General features: G+C 42.7%; 1 protein-coding gene across 2 annotated transcripts in view; it reads right to left on the reverse strand.

The window, feature by feature from the left end:
• Positions 1-16827, reverse strand: part of znrf3 (zinc and ring finger 3) — a 279248-nt gene that overhangs the window by 110879 nt on the left and 151542 nt on the right. For both annotated transcript variants that reach the window (XM_072587282.1, XM_072587281.1), the window contains exon 2: positions 1931-2056. In XM_072587282.1, coding sequence (XP_072443383.1) covers positions 1931-2056 — 126 coding nt within the window. The remainder of the gene's footprint in view (positions 1-1930; positions 2057-16827) is intronic.

The raw sequence follows: 16827 nt of genomic DNA on the forward strand, positions 1-16827 counted from the left end.
TGGATAATCCCTGCATCTTCTGTTTTTAATACAAGAACAAGCCATTCAGCCGAACAAGTCGATGCTAATGCTATGCTCTCACACATACCTTGTGCTCAATTGCTTCCCCCTAGCTTGGTGTCATTGTTGTTCTTTTACATTGACTTATTGGTATCTTAAGTCCAAATCCAAAATGGAAATTATGAATTGCAATGGCCCCAGTTCTTGAATCTTCCTTTTGACAGTGAATAATAAATAATTACCCTTGACCCTATTCTGTTTTTAGTCAATTTAATAAACATTTGTTCACATACCCTAATTTTTGGCAGGACTCTGCAGTCTGGACTCATTATTGGAGTCCTTTGGGAAATCCAAGTATTTGCGATCGCTCTTACCCTTGTCTATGATTTTTGTTATCACTCCAAAGAATTCTATCAGTTAGTTACACATGACTTAGTCTTTTGAAATCGAGACATCATTACTTTCTATCTTGTCTTTTAGCATCTTTCTTATCGCTGATGGTAAGTGCTTTGGTCCCAGGTTCAGCTCTGTATTCCTTTTTGCATGTAACTGTACTAGTAGCACTAGCTGTCTGCCAGTTGACTGCTACCGCCTGTTTTCTAAGCAACTTTTATATATGGGTATACTGTCACCCCTGAGAATACAAGGATGATAGTCAGGCCACAAAAAATAAAAGGTGTGTGAAAGGAATGAGATGGGGGGAGTAAATAAAAAGTTGGTGTGAAAATTTGTGTTTTCCAAAATTTGCTGAACAAAAACAGGTCATTTGGCCCAACTTGGTAGCTCTGATGTTGTTGACGGCCCCCTGCCATTTCCAAGATGGCCGACGTAAGGAAATCACTTTGAATAGAATAGCTGTGACAGGATCTTTTTTCTCTCTCTCCATCGCCTCATTCTCTCAAAGTGGTTTCATCATCAATAATACTTCCTCACTGTTAAGGAGTTTTATCCTCTCTTTTGTGAAAGTATTTGCACTTGTGAATCTCACCCCCAGGGTTACTGCCATCTAGCAAAAATAAGGAGGGCAAAAAAAACTGAAGGCTAGAACAAAAAAAGGCAGAAAAGATATGAGGAGAAAGCAGAGAAATTGAATGTAGAGCTCTCCCAGTGCTTTATTCTGTGACCTATCTTTATATAAAGCTGCCATAAACTTATTGGACCATAGGGTTGCGCTCTCATTAGACAGTGAGATGACTGGTGATGGTTTAAGTCGACAGTGTGGTGCTGGAAAAGCACAGCAGGTCAGGCAGCATCCGAGGAGTTGAACCTGACGGTCACCACGACCCAGGCGAGAGGCGAGATTGAGAAGGAGAGTCCTTCATGGTAGCCTCAGCTAGTGTGGGAATTGAACCCATGTTGACCTCCCTCTGCACCACAAACCAGCCATCCAGCCAACTGAACTAACACCACTGCTGATAACAGAAAGCTTTACGAGGAGAATTTACCAGCCACGTGTCACACCTTTCATTTCTAACATGTAAGAAACGTGACTAAAATGGCAGAATGGACAATGTATCAGATTAACAGATATATATTCAAAGATGGGTATCCCAACTTCAGGATATTAATTCCTGGAGTTTCATCACATGACCTTTCCCATCAACAGGAGGTTGATGGCCCCAGCAACCTCTCATCCCAGATTCCATATATTTATAGTGAATAAACAATGGCAGAAAAAAATGTGTAATTTCTTTTTAAATCTTCAATTCCGAGAGACTCCAGACCAGCCCTAGAGAGTTGTCTAGCAAATATCCCAGTCAATGTATAAACAGCACCCAAAAGCTAGTGAATCATTGGGTTAAAGCTTTAAGTTAGAGCGACAGCCACCGTTTAGTCTTTTAGTTTGGAGATCCATGGAAATTTCAACACAGGAAGTCAATGCAAGTCAGGCCTGCACACTCAGGCTTCACCCAGTGTTTCCCTGCCTTACCTTGCCCAGCACAGTGAGACAGGGTTTGGGATCCAGTTCTGGTTGCTCCAGCTTCACAACTCCGACCCATCCGTATTCATATAGGTCCTCTTCATCATTGTTGTTGCATAGTCCCAACGGGTGCATCTGGAAGAGTCATAATCAACAGGAGGTGAATTTGCTGCAAGATTATGTTCACTTAATTTGTTTTCTGAACACGTTTTTGTAACATTATTTCAGCATTATGAGCGGACTAAATTGTTCAAGAGTGTGGCACTGGGAAAGTGCAGCCGGTCAGGCAGCATCAGAGGAGCAGGAGAGTCGACGTTTCGAGCATAGACTCTTCATCAGGAATGGGATAATAGTACTGGGCAACTTTTGCCAGATTCCACAGCATTCTGAACTCAAGGCTTCCGGGTCCTTGTAAAAACCTGCCTTTTCTCTCTCTATCCTATGGTTATGTAATGTGTTATTTTATTGAAAGTTTGGAAGGGTTGCTTAGACAGGAGAAATATATTCCCTCACTAGGCTGTGGATTCTCTGTCGCAAAAAACCATGAAAACCGGAAATTATTCAAGGCTAAGCTAGAGAAGATTCTTGAATGATAGGGGTTTCAAGGGCTATGGATTACAGTCAGGAAAATGGAGTTAAGGCCAAACTATCCTCTCATTGAATGGGAGGCTCAAAAGATTGTCGTGTCTACTCCTGCTATTACCACATTGTTCCAATGACATTCACAGACACTCCCTTCATTTAATATCACAATCATTCATTGAACGGATCCTTCACAGTCCACCTCTCAATATTCTGAGCAAGTGTCACTCGACCCGAAACGTTAACGTTGATTCTTCTCCACAGGTGCTGCCAGATCTGCTGAGCTTTTCCAGCAATTTCTGTTTTCGCCTCCCCAAAGTGGTATTCGACTCAATAGCCGCCAATTCACTTCATTTGGCAGTGGGCAAAGATAAGAACATTTTATGGTTGGTAATGTGAATGTATTTTACATCCTGAGGGTCTACCCCAATAAATTGGGGCAGCTACTATTCCAAAAAGCTGACTGGGCCCACGACAAAATGGTTGTTCAGAGGGAGAACTGGAACATTGTCCATTAACTCTGCTCGCCACCTCTGCTCCTGTTAACCGATACTTCAACTTGCTTTCAATTCAAATACTTTGGAAGGATCAAGTCACCTCATAACTGCACACCAAATCCAAACAAAGCCTTTGAAAACGGGATTCGTGAGAAAACCATGGGTTAAAATGTTGGTGTTTGGAGAAATGGGTGGAACATAGCAAGACAAGAGGAGATCAATCTGTACCTGCAACCAATTCCTATCAGTGGATAAAAATAATCATCAAAACATTTGGTCAGATGGTGTAATGTTTTAGACAAGCCCAAAGGTAGTATGTTCATCAATGCAAATGACACACTGTCCAAGATCAAATGACAAAGATTTTTTTTAAAATTAATTTTGTTACAGGAAAAGACTACCTCATCCTGTTTACCTTCCAAAAAAAAACTAATTAATTAAGAACATGCCAGAGTGCACATTATTGCTCTTCTCTCCTCCTACCTGCCCCTCAATACACCCAACCGCCATACCTTCCCCCAAGGTTGCTTATAGATGTGCTCATGAGATGGACAATCTGTCCAAAGATAATCGAATACCACAAAAATTTAATTAGCTAGACAATAAGGGCATTATTCCTCAGGACATTATTGTGAAGATATCTCACCTTTTAGGATCTAGTGACAATTTGTTGAAAACGGATACAATTTCTCAGGACCACACCTCCTCTTCAATCATTCCACACTGGTTTTCCCCTCCCTCCTCCTTTTTGGAGATCCTATTTATCACTGCCATGCAGTTTCATAATTACAAGTCTTTGGTTAATCATTCATCATTTGTAAGCCTGAACAAAGTGTGAAAGCAAATAACTCTGCCTTCATCGCCAACCTTTACAGGTGAATCATTTCCACCAGGGTTCACTGCTGGTGCAGCAGTCCGAGTTGGAAGCCAAGCTATTTTCCCCCATCCCAAACCCCAATTTCCACCAGAGTTATTGAGAGCTATCACAATCTGAACCTTGGGGTAAAATTTGGACCAGCACTTTTATGAACTAATCCAGCAGGGGAGCTTTAACAATAGAGTGCTCAGTGGTTGGGGGATGGGACAGGGCATAACTGGCTCAGACAATCCCCAAGGTTCCAGCAGAACTTCTGCTCAAAAGTCCATTCAGAGTAACAAATAGCTTCCAGGATAAAACATCGATCGTACTTGCTGCTTACTTAGAGAGATAGAGAGAAACAACTGGTGATGACCTTAACCTGACAGTTAACCATGCCTCAGCCCATACAAGAATGGAACCCATAGCATTGGTGCCATCCTGCATCACAAACCAGCTGGCCAGCCAACCAACCTCACAACACCCTCAGCAAAAGAGAGGCAAAGGACCTCTCTCTCTATATTTTACATTCAGCCCGGATAAGCAAGCCATCATTTTTCAACAAACAGTAACCTCATCCATTATTGATACAGATAAAGAACATACACACATGGTCTCGTCATGCATACACATGCATTAATACAGTGATTCAGCCCTTAGCTTGGTTAGTATCACTTGTGTCAGAAGGTTTAATGGATTCAAACCCCACTCTAGAAACGGAAATACTAATCGCCAAGGCTGGCATCGTAGTAGGAAATGCTACACTGCCAAAGGCATCAAGTTGGGCATTCAAACAGGGCTCCTCCAACACTCTAGGGATATAAAAGATCTCACAATACTACTTAGACAGGATGCCTGCCTCAATGTCCATTCAAGTAGTTTTCCCTCAGTGAACATTGCCAGAACAGATATATCATCATGTTGTTTATAGGAGCTTGAGGTGTGCAAAGTGGCTCCCTCTTTTTCTACATGACGATAGCAAATGCACTGCAAAAAACGATTTCACTGGCTGTCAAGTACCTTGCAGAGTCCTGAGGTTGTAGAAAGTGCTATATGATTGCAAGTCTTTGCTGCATCTCAATCATGCTAAAATAGACGTAATTAACAATACATACAGAAGGGGATAAAGCAAAATCTCATTGGTATTTAGTAATTAACTTTAACACGGTGCAAGGTACTGACTTGTCTTTGTTTGTAAGTCACCGGCATGCAGGCACAACAAGCAATGCCGAAGGCAAATGGCACGTTATCCTTAACAACAAGAGCATTTACCTACAGCAGAAAAAATACATGTTGAGCCTGCCCCTGAAGTACTGAAGTTCTGGTCCCCTTACCTCAGGGAAGATATACTTACCAATGAAATAGTGCAGTGGAGGTTCATCAGACTGATTCCTGCCAATGATGGGACTGTCCTATCAGGAGAGATTACAGAGACTGGGTCCATATTCTCCACTCGTATTGAAGTTTAAATGCCAATTTCATGCAAACCTACAATTTATTTGAAAGGAAGGACAGACCAGATGCAGAAAGGAGGTTTCCTGAGGCACTGGCATCTAGAACCGGGGGGACAAAATCTCAGAATAACCGTTTACGACTGAGATGAAGAGTTCCACAGAATTGATAAATCTGTAAGCAGGGCCCTTGATCCATCCAGTCCACAACGACCCTGCCAACCAGACCCAATTCCCTACTCTATCCCTGTAACCCTGCATTTCCCATGGCTAACCCACCTAGCCTGCATATCCCTGGGCAATTTAGCACAGCCAGTCCACCTAACCACACACATCTTTGGACTATGGGTGCAAACCGAAGCACCTAGAGAAAACCCACACAGACATGGGGAGAACGTGCAAACTCCACACAGTCACCCGAGGGTGGAAATGAACCCAGGGTCCTGGCGCCATGAGGCGGCAGTGCTAACCACTGAGCCATCATGCTGCCCTTAGTTTCGTCACTCAGGGTGAATCTTTTGAATTCTCTACCAGAAAGGGCTGTGGGAGATCTGGCATACAGTAACTTTCTGACAGAGATCAATAGATTTCTAGTTATTAGTAACATCAAAAGTTAGTGTGGGAATGGAGTTAGATGATCATGCAGGAGCTAGAATGGTGGAGCAGGCTCGAGGGGCTGAATGGCCTACTTCTGTTGCTATGTTCCTATACTTCTACAAGGTACTTAATCATCATCTCAAACTGTTATCACTGCTATCACTGCCAAGGACAGACTTTTGTAACCTGCAGCACTTCATGATAACCATTCCTAGTGCAGACTCAAGAGCCCGCCTTAGAAAGGCAAAACTCAACACTGAGCTACAGGCCTATGCTTCACAGAAGTCAGCAGTGACCATTTCACCATTACACTGGGGCTGAAGGGCTAGTAACATTACTGCACATTGTCTGAAGACAAAAAAAAACCTCAACACAACACATGGAAACTGGTTGGAGCACAGTAACAAAAAGAATGCTGCCTTCTTTTGGCTGCTGTAATTATGTTTATCTTTGTGGTAAACTTCATGGAATTTGTTGACAACACAGGCATGCACTACAGTACATGAAAGGACGAATGATTTTCTGATAGTTATTAAATATGGCTTATGAAGTCAGACAAAGGGGATACTGTCTATTTAACCGCAGAATGTAACAATACTGCGGCCACCTCTAATAACGCTTGGCTTTGGTCACAAAGCAGGGTTTGTGTGCGCTGCTTCGATTACAGCAATGGTCAACAGTCTCACTTATTAAACCTGTCCTAATGGGCTCCCTCAAAAATGTCTTTGACAATGATTCAGGTTTGCCTTAAATCTTGATGTTGGAACTACCTGGTGGTTATGACTGCCCCAATCACTATTTCAAATAAAGGAATTCTGCTCAGTGTCCTGGTCAATTTGTTCCCCCCCCCTCCACTCAAGTCAATCAACATCACTGAAACAAATGATTTGGGCTGGTCATTATTGCAATGCTACTTGTGGAAGATTGTTGTGCACAAATAGCTGACTGCATTCGGTTCAGGTAGAGCATTAAGGGTAGAATGGAATGGTTAGGCTGAATAGCTTGTGTTCATATCCTCTGAAACCTGACCTATCTCCTGCATTTTAACAGCGATTGCACTTCAAAAGCACTTGATTGGCTGCAAAGAGCTTTGGGACAGCTTGTGGTCTTGAAGGCTACTATATGTATGCAAAGTAGACCAGGCAGGAGGGCTGGAAGAACACAGCAGGCCAGGCAGCATCAGGAGGTGGAGAAGTTGATGTTTCGGGTGTAACCCTTCTTCAGGGCTGGGCTATATGAATGAAAGCTGTCTTCTTTATTGAAAGAAGGCATGGAACTACCTCGTCTCATGTGACCCTGCTTAATTACACAAATTAAAGCCTCTCCTAAGACATCACACTTACGGCACAGTCCTGAAAGTCTTCAATCCTATACTTTGTTGCACAAACAAATCTTTAAAAACCACAAATTGCACAGTGCCTTTCAAATTGGTTCAGGTAAAAGCAGTTTTAAAAATGCGATTGTTCTTCCGGTTGAGCAGAAACATCCACATCTGTTCGAATGAATTTGTGGCAAGTCACAGGCTAAAACAATCTCGGAGTTGTTCCTGATGAGTCTCAAAGGCTTGAGACGCTGAGAGCCACTGCTGACTTAAAGGTCTACTCCAGGTCTGCCATGCTCTCGTCAGCAAAAATGAAAATTTCCTCCACTTCACACATCCTCCCCTCAGTCCTGAGCTGTGAACCAGGACAGCGCACTAGTATTTCCTCTGTTACAGTTAATCAAACATCCATAAGCACCGTACCCAGGAATTTTGTGCCAAATGCAGCTTATCCATGGCTTGAGCATGTGCCCGGGAATGGGACTTGGCGAGTTGAACTTGCTGAGAGCCAGTAGAGAGACAATGGGCCAAATGGCCTTCTTCTGCGTGGCAACTATTCCATGAAAGTTCAGGAGAGGGAGGATTTGATGACCATGTGAAGAATGTTAACTTCAAGATGAAGCTTTTCACACACTCCAGAAGTTGCTTGTTTGACTTGAGTTTTTCCACTGATCATGATATCACACTGCGAACTCCTGTGGCCAGTGAGGATGTTGCAATGAGTGAATCTCGGAATTTCTGTATAGACTCGAGCCATGCCCATTCAATATTTTCCTAATCATGCTTACTTACTCAAATAACTTCTAACAAATAAAGTAACAGGCATTAATTTTAAGCTGTAATAGAAACAAACTGTTGACATTTAAACAATGCCTAAATTACTTTCATTAGAAAATCAGATCTACAGTAGAAAAGGTGTGTCTTTATATTCATTCATAGGATGTAGGGAACAATGGCTATGTCAGCATTTGTTACCCACTCCCAATCATCCTTAGAGAGGGATGTGAGCTGCCTTCTTGAACTGCTGCAGAATTTAGAATCCCTACTGTGCAGAAGCAGGTTATTTGGCCCACTGAGTCCACAATGACCCTCCGAAGAGCATCCCAGCCAGACACGGCCCCCCACCTATAATTCTGCATTTCCCTTGGCTAATCCACCTAACCTGCACATCTTTGGATTGTAGGGAGAAACAGGAGCACTAAGAAAATCCATGCAGACACAGGGAGAATATCTGAGTGGAGTTTGCACAGTCACCCAAGGCTGGAATCAAACTTGGGTCCCTGACACTGAGAGGCAGCAGTGCCAACGATTGAGCCTCTGTGCCACCCCATAGGCGTAGGATCACCCATAGTGCCAGAGTGTTCCATGATTTTAACTCAGCAAGAATGAAGGAACAGCAATATAGTTCCAATTCAGGATGGTGAATGGCATTACTTATGTAGTAGTGTTCCCTTGCATTTGTTGCCCTTGACATTCTCGGTGATGGTAGTCATAGGTTTGGATGAACTTTTGAGAGTTATTGCACTGCATCCTGCCATTGATATACAGCAATGCTACAGTCTGCTGGTGGTGAAGGCAGTGAATGTTGAAGGTGGTAGATGGGGTGTCAATCAAATGAGACTCTTGGATAAGGTTTCTCCACTGCAGCTGCATCTACCCCAACAAAGGGAGAATGTTTAGTCACACTGGACTTGCAGCTTGTAGATAGTAGATAGGCTTTGGGCAGACAGGAGGTAAGTTACCTGCTGCAATATTTGCAAAATTTTGTGGGAAGACCAGGGGGCTAATTGGACACACCTTAAAAAGATTTAGCACAAGCATGCATCTGCACTGATTAATGTATGACTTCAGGAAGTCTGAAGTCCTTCATTGTGCTTATTCTACAATAGGAGGACCATCAGACTGCACACGCCGAAGTCTCACAGAAAGCAATGAGATAAATGGCCAGGTTTAATTAACATTGGAGCAGAATAATTGTTGACTGGATACTTCCCTGCTGTTCTGTGAATCGTGCCATGGATCTTTTAGGAGAGATCAAGATCTTCCCCGAGCTTAAGATGTTTCTGTTGTCCCCTTCAGAAGACTGTCACCCTGCCGTCAAGGATCTGTCAATGAACCCTTCCAGTTTCTGCTACCTGCACAATCTGAACAGCCCCCAAGTTAAATAAGTCCACCTTGGGCTGCAATAGTTCTGACAAAAACAGATTAATAATTCAAACAATAATATATTTCTTTTGAATTTTGAGGAATTCTGCAGTGTAGCCTTAAACAGCACCCTACCAAAACTGCATTTTAAATGACACACCAGGTTATAGTCCAACAGGTTTAAGTGGAAGCACCTGATGAAGGAACAGCGCTCCAAAAGCTAGTGCTTCCAATTAAACCTGTTGGACTATAACCTGGTGTTGTGTGATTTTTAACTTTGTACACCCCAGTCCAACACCAGCATCTCCAAAGCATCTTAAATGAGCTGTGTTCCTATCTTAAAATTCTTCTATCTCCTTTTTCCACTGTCTTCAAAATCTCAAATTGCCCTCTAGTCTCTGTGAATATACTCTGCAGCTTTTCTACCACTAAATTAATGTTCTGTCCCTACTGCAATCATGTTTCATGGAGCCTACTTATGACAGAGGCGATACCACTTTTGAAAGCGAAGTATCCATTTCACCTCTATCCTTCCTGGCCTGATACTACGGACTGCCATTTTAAAGTTTGTCTCAAGACAGATTTTTCACTCGACTCAAAGAACGTCACTCCTGACGAAGGGCTTATGCCCGAAACGTCAATTCTCCTGCTCCTTGGATGCTACCTGACCTGCTGAGCTTTTCCAGCACCACGGTCTCGACTCAGAGCTTCAAACTGTTCTCACGGATCTTTCTTCTAAGAGAAATCCAATACATCCCAACGCGACTAGATTTTTAAATCTCTTCTGAGCTCACACATTCTTCCTGCACCTCTCATCAGCTCGGAGGTGCGGGTTTTCCTTTTGAAATGCTGTTTTCACCTGCTGCTGACTATCAATTTACATGCTTGCAGGTAAACAGTGATGTTCTTAACATTATAAACTCTCTTGTCTTCTGAACACGTTCTCTCCTGGATCAAGTAGGAATTTTTCCACTGTGTTTACTTCAAGGTATTTAAAGAAATGATGCTCACTACCAATCATTACATGGTGCATGCCGCGGAACCATACCTCATCAGATAATGGTTCCAAAGAAGTTAGACTGTATTTTAAACGTTAACTGTGTTTCTCTCTCCATAGATACTGCCAGATCTGTTGAGGTTCTCCAGCATTTTCTTTCTTTTAAAAAAAAAATTTCAGGTCTCCAACACCTGCAGTACTTGGCTTTATTACCAGCTAACAGTTAAGGTACAGCGCTGACACCAACCCTTCTTTCTATACTGGGTCTAAGATTCATTTGGTTGCGGGTGGTAAGGGATGAACTACTTGTGAATCTTAATGAGAAGAGGCACTTGTCTCAACCACAAGAGACAAGGTACAATGCAAGTTATGTTGGCTACTTGTACACAGAGTCATAGCGATATACAGCATGGGAACAGACCCGTTGGTCCAACCCGTCCATACTAGCCACATATCCTAAACTACTCTAGTCCCATTTGCCAGCAAAACCTGACCTACTCTTGGGAAATAAGGCAGAGCAGGTGACTGAGGTGTCGGTGGGGGAGCACTTTGGGGCCAGTGACCATAATGCTATTAGTTTTAAAACAGTGATGGGAAAGGATAGACCAAAAGTTAAAGTTCTAAATTGGAGAATGGCCAATTTTGATGGTATTAGGAAAGAACTTTCAAAAGCTGATTGGGGACAGATGTTCGCAGGTAAAGGAACGGCTGGAAAATGGGAAGCCTTCAGAAATGAGATAGCGAGAATCCAGAGAAAGTATATTCCTGTTCGGGAGAAAGGAAAGGCGAGTAGGTGTAGGGAATGCTGGATGACGAAAGAAATTGAGGGTTTGGTTAAGAAAAAGAAGGAAGCATATGTAAGGTATAGACAGGATAGATTGAGTGAATCCTTAGAAGAGTATAAAGGCAGTAGGAGTTAAGAGGGAAATCAGGAGGGCAAAAAGGGGACATGAGATAGCTTTGGCAAATAGAGTTAAGAAGAACCCAAATACATTAAGGACAAAAGGATAACAAGTGAGAGAATAGGGCCCCACAAAGATCAGCAAGGCAGCCTTTGTGTGGAGCTGCAGAAAATGGGGAAGATACTAAACGAATACTTTGCATCAGTGTTTACTGTGGAAAAGGATATGGAAGATATTGAAAGTAGCGAAATAGATAGTGATACCTTGCAAAATGTCCATATTACAGAGGAGGAAGTGCTGGACGTCTTGAAATGCATAAAGGTGAATAAATCCCCAGAACCTGATCAGGTGTACCCTAGAACTCTGTAGGAAGCTAGAGAAGTGATTACTGGGCCTCTTACGGAGGTATTTGTATCATCGATAGTCACAGGTGAGGTGCCGGAAGACTAGAGGTTGGCTAACGTGGTGCCACTGTTTAAGAAGGGTGGTAAAGGCAAGCCAAGGAGCTTTAGATCAGTGAGCCTGACCTCGGTGGTGGGCAAGTTGTTGGAGGGAATCCTGAGGGACACAATGTACATGTATTTGGAAAGGCAAGGACTGATTAGCAATAGTCAACATGGCTTTGTGGGGGAGAAATCATGTTTCACAAACTTGACTGAGTTTTTTGAAGGAGTAACAAAGAGGATTGATGAGGGCAGAGCAGTAGATGTGATCTATATGGATTTCAGTAAGGCATTTGACAAGGTTCCCCAGGGGAGACTGGTTAGCAAGGTTAGATCTCATGGAATAAAAGGAGAACTAGCCATTTGGATACAGAACTGGCTCCAAGGCAGAAGACAGAGGGTGGTAGTGGTGAAGGGTTGTTTTTCAGACTGGAGGCCTGTGACCAGTGGAATGCCACAAGGATCGGTGTTGGGCCCTCTACTTTTTGTCATTTACATAAATGATTTGGATGCGAGCATAAGAGTTACACAGTTAGTAAGTTTGCAGGTGACACTAAAATTGGAGGTGTAGTGGACAGCGAAGAGGGTTACCTCCGATTACAACAGGATCTGGACCAGATGGGCCAATGGGCTGAGAAGTGGCAGATCGAGTTTAATTCAAATAAATGCAAGGTGCTGCATTTTGGAAAACATATCTTAGCAGGACTTATACACTTAACGATAAGGTCCAAAGGACTGTTGCTGAACAGAGACCTTGGAGTGCAGGTTCATAGCTCCTTGAAAGTGGAGTCACAGGTAGATAGGATAGTGAAGGCGGCGTTTGGTATGCTTTCATTTTATTGGTCAGAGTATTGAGTACAGAAGTTGGGATGTCATGTTGTGGCTGTACAGGACCTTGGTTAGGCCACTGTTGGAATATTGCATGCAATTCTGGTCTCCTTCCTATCGGAAAGATGTTGTGAAACTTGAAAGGGTTCAGAAAAGATTTACAAGGACATTGTCAGGGTTGGAGGATTTGAGATATGGGAAGAGGCTGAACAGGCTGGGGCTGTTTTCCCTGGAGCATCGGAGGCTGAGGGGTGACCTTATAGAGGTTTACAAAATTATGAAGGGTAGATAGACAAAGTATTTTCCCTGGGGTCGGGGTGTCCAGAACTAGAGGGCAGAGGCTTAGGGTGAGAGGGGAAAGATATTAAAGAGACCTAAGGGGCAAGCCTTTTCATGCAGAAGGTGGTACGTGTATGGAATGAGCCACCGGAGGAAGTGGTGGAGGCTGGTACAATTGCAACATTTAAAAGGCGTTCGGATGGGTATATGAACAGGAAGGGCTTGGATGGATATGGGCCGGGTGCTGACAGGTGGGACTAGATTGGGTTGGGATATCTGGTCGGCATGGACGGGTTGGACCGAAGGGTCTGTTTCCATGCTGTATACCTCTATGACTCTATTTGGCCCATATCCTTCCAAACTCTCCCTTTTCATATACCCTTTTAATTGTTGTAATTGTCCCAACCGCGACCGTTTCCTCTGGCAGCTCATTCCATACACTCACCACTCCCCGTGTGAAAAAAGTTACCCCTCAGATTCCTTTTAAATCTTTCCCCTCTCAGCTTAAACCTATGCCCTCTAGTTCTGGACTCCCCCACCCCAGGGAAAAACCGATCATCTATTTACCCTATCCCTTTCCCGCATGATTTTATAAGCTGCTATAAAGTCACCCCGCCCCCCCACCCCCAAACCTCTGACACTCCAGGGAAAAGAACCTCAGTGTATTCTGCTTCTCCCTTTAGTTCAAACTCTCCAACCCTGGCGACATGCTTGTAATTATTAAGACTAACTGGAGACTAGGATGACACATCTGTATCTATTGGGACCTCCTGTCTGACATTCCCTCCCCCGTCAATTCTCAACCCAAGACGGTGACACATTATCAGATTGGAAGCAGCTGAATGCAGTTTCCATTAATAACCTTTTCAGAACTATTGCCATACACAGTACAAAATTCATTACATGAACAACAGCTCTTTGTGTCTATTAGGTTTGTTTGAAAAAAAATCAGACTGAAATCTGTTTGGAAACAATTCATCCAGAGATAAAATGAAGAAATTTAGAAAAATTTCAGATATCACATACATCTCAACTGATATTCCTTGCAAATACAGCATTTGTCAGTTGCACAATGCGGCTTACATTAAGGTTCCACAAGCAAAGTATAATTAGCTAACAATAATAAATGCACACCAAAAAGTACGAAGGAGTCCTGTGGTAGTGCAAAGCATGAGATAAAATAGAGGTTCTTTATTCCACTTTCATATGCTTTACACTGAGCAGCACCTTTACAGCTGAGCTATCAGGGAGATTGTTAGGTTCTGTTCACATGTAAGTAATCTTTAAAACAACCCCACGCCCTCCCCCATGGGCTACAGCATGATCATAGCATGCAGTTGGGAGGACTCAGGGGTAGAGATGAAACCGACCTTCCAGCTACCAAATCCGCCAGGGAAACAGAAAGACTGGAGACTGTACCTGTCTGTACTCAGTGTCTGCAAGGATGGGCACATGTCATACTCTCAAACATTGCACAGTAGCCTGTGATTGAAGGTTGTGTCTCAACATGAGTGTGCAGCATTCACTATCAGAGGCGTTTAACCAGTATGACTGCAGCTGAGATTAACCTCATTTCTAGGACTGGAATTTAAAAGGAACACCACCATTTTCATCCCCAAGAAAACAGTGCGAGGGATTGGGCTGGGCTTGTGCAATGTTGATCATTAGCGGTCAGTCAACTCTATAACCACCTGATGAAGTAGCAGCGCTCCGAAAGCTAGTGCTTCCAAATAAACCTGTTGGATTATAACCTGGTGTTGTGTGATTTTTAATACTACTTTCAGAAGAGGAGACAAAGTTACAACATATGGGAGTTAACATGGTGAATAACTTAATTCGTAAAGAAAAAAAAATCAGGAAAGTAAGAGAGGTGATGACAAAAAGTGCAAGAGCATTTTCTGAGTTTGAACATAATCTGAGCAAATCATTTACCACAAAAAGGTACATGAAGGATATGATACCATTCCTGCTGCATTGCCAGTTTACCATGGCAATCAATCACGTTGATGTGGCAGTTTCTCTACCACCAACCCCACCCCTGACTGTAGCAAAAGGAGCTTCTACCAAAATCCATGTCAAGCAATAGGATCAGAGCTCAAATTTCCACAGAGACAGACTATAAAAGTTGCTGTCATTCAGTTGGCCTTTGCTTATTTATCATGGTGCATTTGAAAATTGTCTTACAAGGAGCCAAAATGCTAAATATATTGAAAACTGATAGCTTCTTAATTAAACGATAACTGTGGTACATCTCCCTCTGACAGGAAACCAGAATCCACTACCCTACTTCTACTGTTAGAAATAAATGTCAGTGATCGTTCTGGCTGTTCTTTCTCCTCAGATAAGAGTCTGTCAGATCTTCACCTCCCAAACTCCTTAAGAAGATGGCACTGCCTTAGAATTAGAGGGAGTCAATTTAGAACAGAAATGAGGAGAAACTTCTTTAGCCAGAGAGTGGTGGGCCTGTGGAATTCACTGCCATGGAGCACAGTGGAGGCCGGGATGTTAAAGGTCTTCATAGCAGAGATTGATAAATTCTTAATCTCGCAAGGAATTAAGGACTACGGGGAGAGTGCAGGTAAGTGGAGTTGAAATACCCATCAGCCATGATTGAATGGGGTAGTGGTCTCGATGGGCCGAATGGCCTTACTTCCACTCCTATGTCTTATGGTTTTATGGCACACCTCAGACAAATCCAATGTTAACATTTGCCACATATAATCAAAGCTTCTCAATGGAAGAAACAAAGCAGAAAGTTTCAATGTCATTTGAAAGGATAAGTATCCCTTCCAGTGAAATACTACAAAACTAACAGAATCACAGCTCTCCTGAAACAGCGAAGGAGTTGGAAAATACCAACATCATCAGGAAATGCCACATTCAAAATATTAAAGTTTGTTTTATGGTCATATACACAAAAAACTAAAAATCTATCGTGATTTTTTAGTACAGATTTGAAGCAATCTGTCTAATGTGTGCAGGCAGCAAACTCCAGCCAGAGTCATAGAGATGTACAGCACGGAAACGGTCCTTTTGGTCCAACTCATCCACGCTGACCAGATATCCTAAATTAATCTAGTCCCGTTTGCCAGCACTTGGCCCATATCCCTCCAAACCCTTCCTACCCATATACCCATCCAGGTGCCATTCAAATGTTGTAATTGTAGCAGCCTCTACCACTTCCTCTAACAGCTCATTCCATACACACACCACCCTCTACTTGAAAACGTTGCCCCTTAAGTCCCTTTTAAATCTTTCCCTCTCGCCTTAAACCTATGAGATTGTAAAATAGCATTAAATTGAGTAGATGAATGAAATGAGAGGAGTTGAAGAGGATTTGAAACAAGCTGGGTAAATGTGACCAGAAAAATTGCTTGACTGAAAGTTAAAACAGCAATGTACATCCGTTAAGTAGCCTATTTCCCTGTTATTATTTTAAAAATTATGCACATAATTGTGTATCAATGATGTACCAGTTTAAGATGTGGAGGTGCTAGTGTTGGACTGGGGTGAACAAAGTTATAAATCATACAACACCGGGTTATAGTCCAATAGGTTTATTTGGAAGTACAAGCTTTAGGAGTGGGACAGGATCAGAGGACACAGAATTTATATTAAAAGATAAAGAGTCATACAACTGATGCGATGTATTGAACAAACCTAAATTGCTAAAGTCTTTAATCACTTAGAATGAAGATGCAGGTTTGGATTGATTAAGATAGTTTAAGATCGTCTCTGGTATATAGCAACACAATGGAGAAGGATGAATTTAGCCACACTGCTAGGAGTATCGACAGATACTAAAGAAGGGCTTATGCCCGAAACATCGATTCTCCTGCTCCTCGGACGCTGCCTGACCAGCTGTGCATTTCCAGCACCACACTCTTCGATACTGAAGCACCAACATGATAGACTTGTCAGAAACAGATTGGCCATCCTGATTTTCAGCAAACTGAAGGCTGGGACTTAGCAACACTGGGGGTCCGTGTCATCTGGAATCACTTCAGA

Source organism: Chiloscyllium punctatum, chromosome 17, assembly GCF_047496795.1.
Source record: "Chiloscyllium punctatum isolate Juve2018m chromosome 17, sChiPun1.3, whole genome shotgun sequence".
In the NCBI taxonomy this organism is placed as follows: domain Eukaryota; kingdom Metazoa; phylum Chordata; class Chondrichthyes; order Orectolobiformes; family Hemiscylliidae; genus Chiloscyllium; species Chiloscyllium punctatum.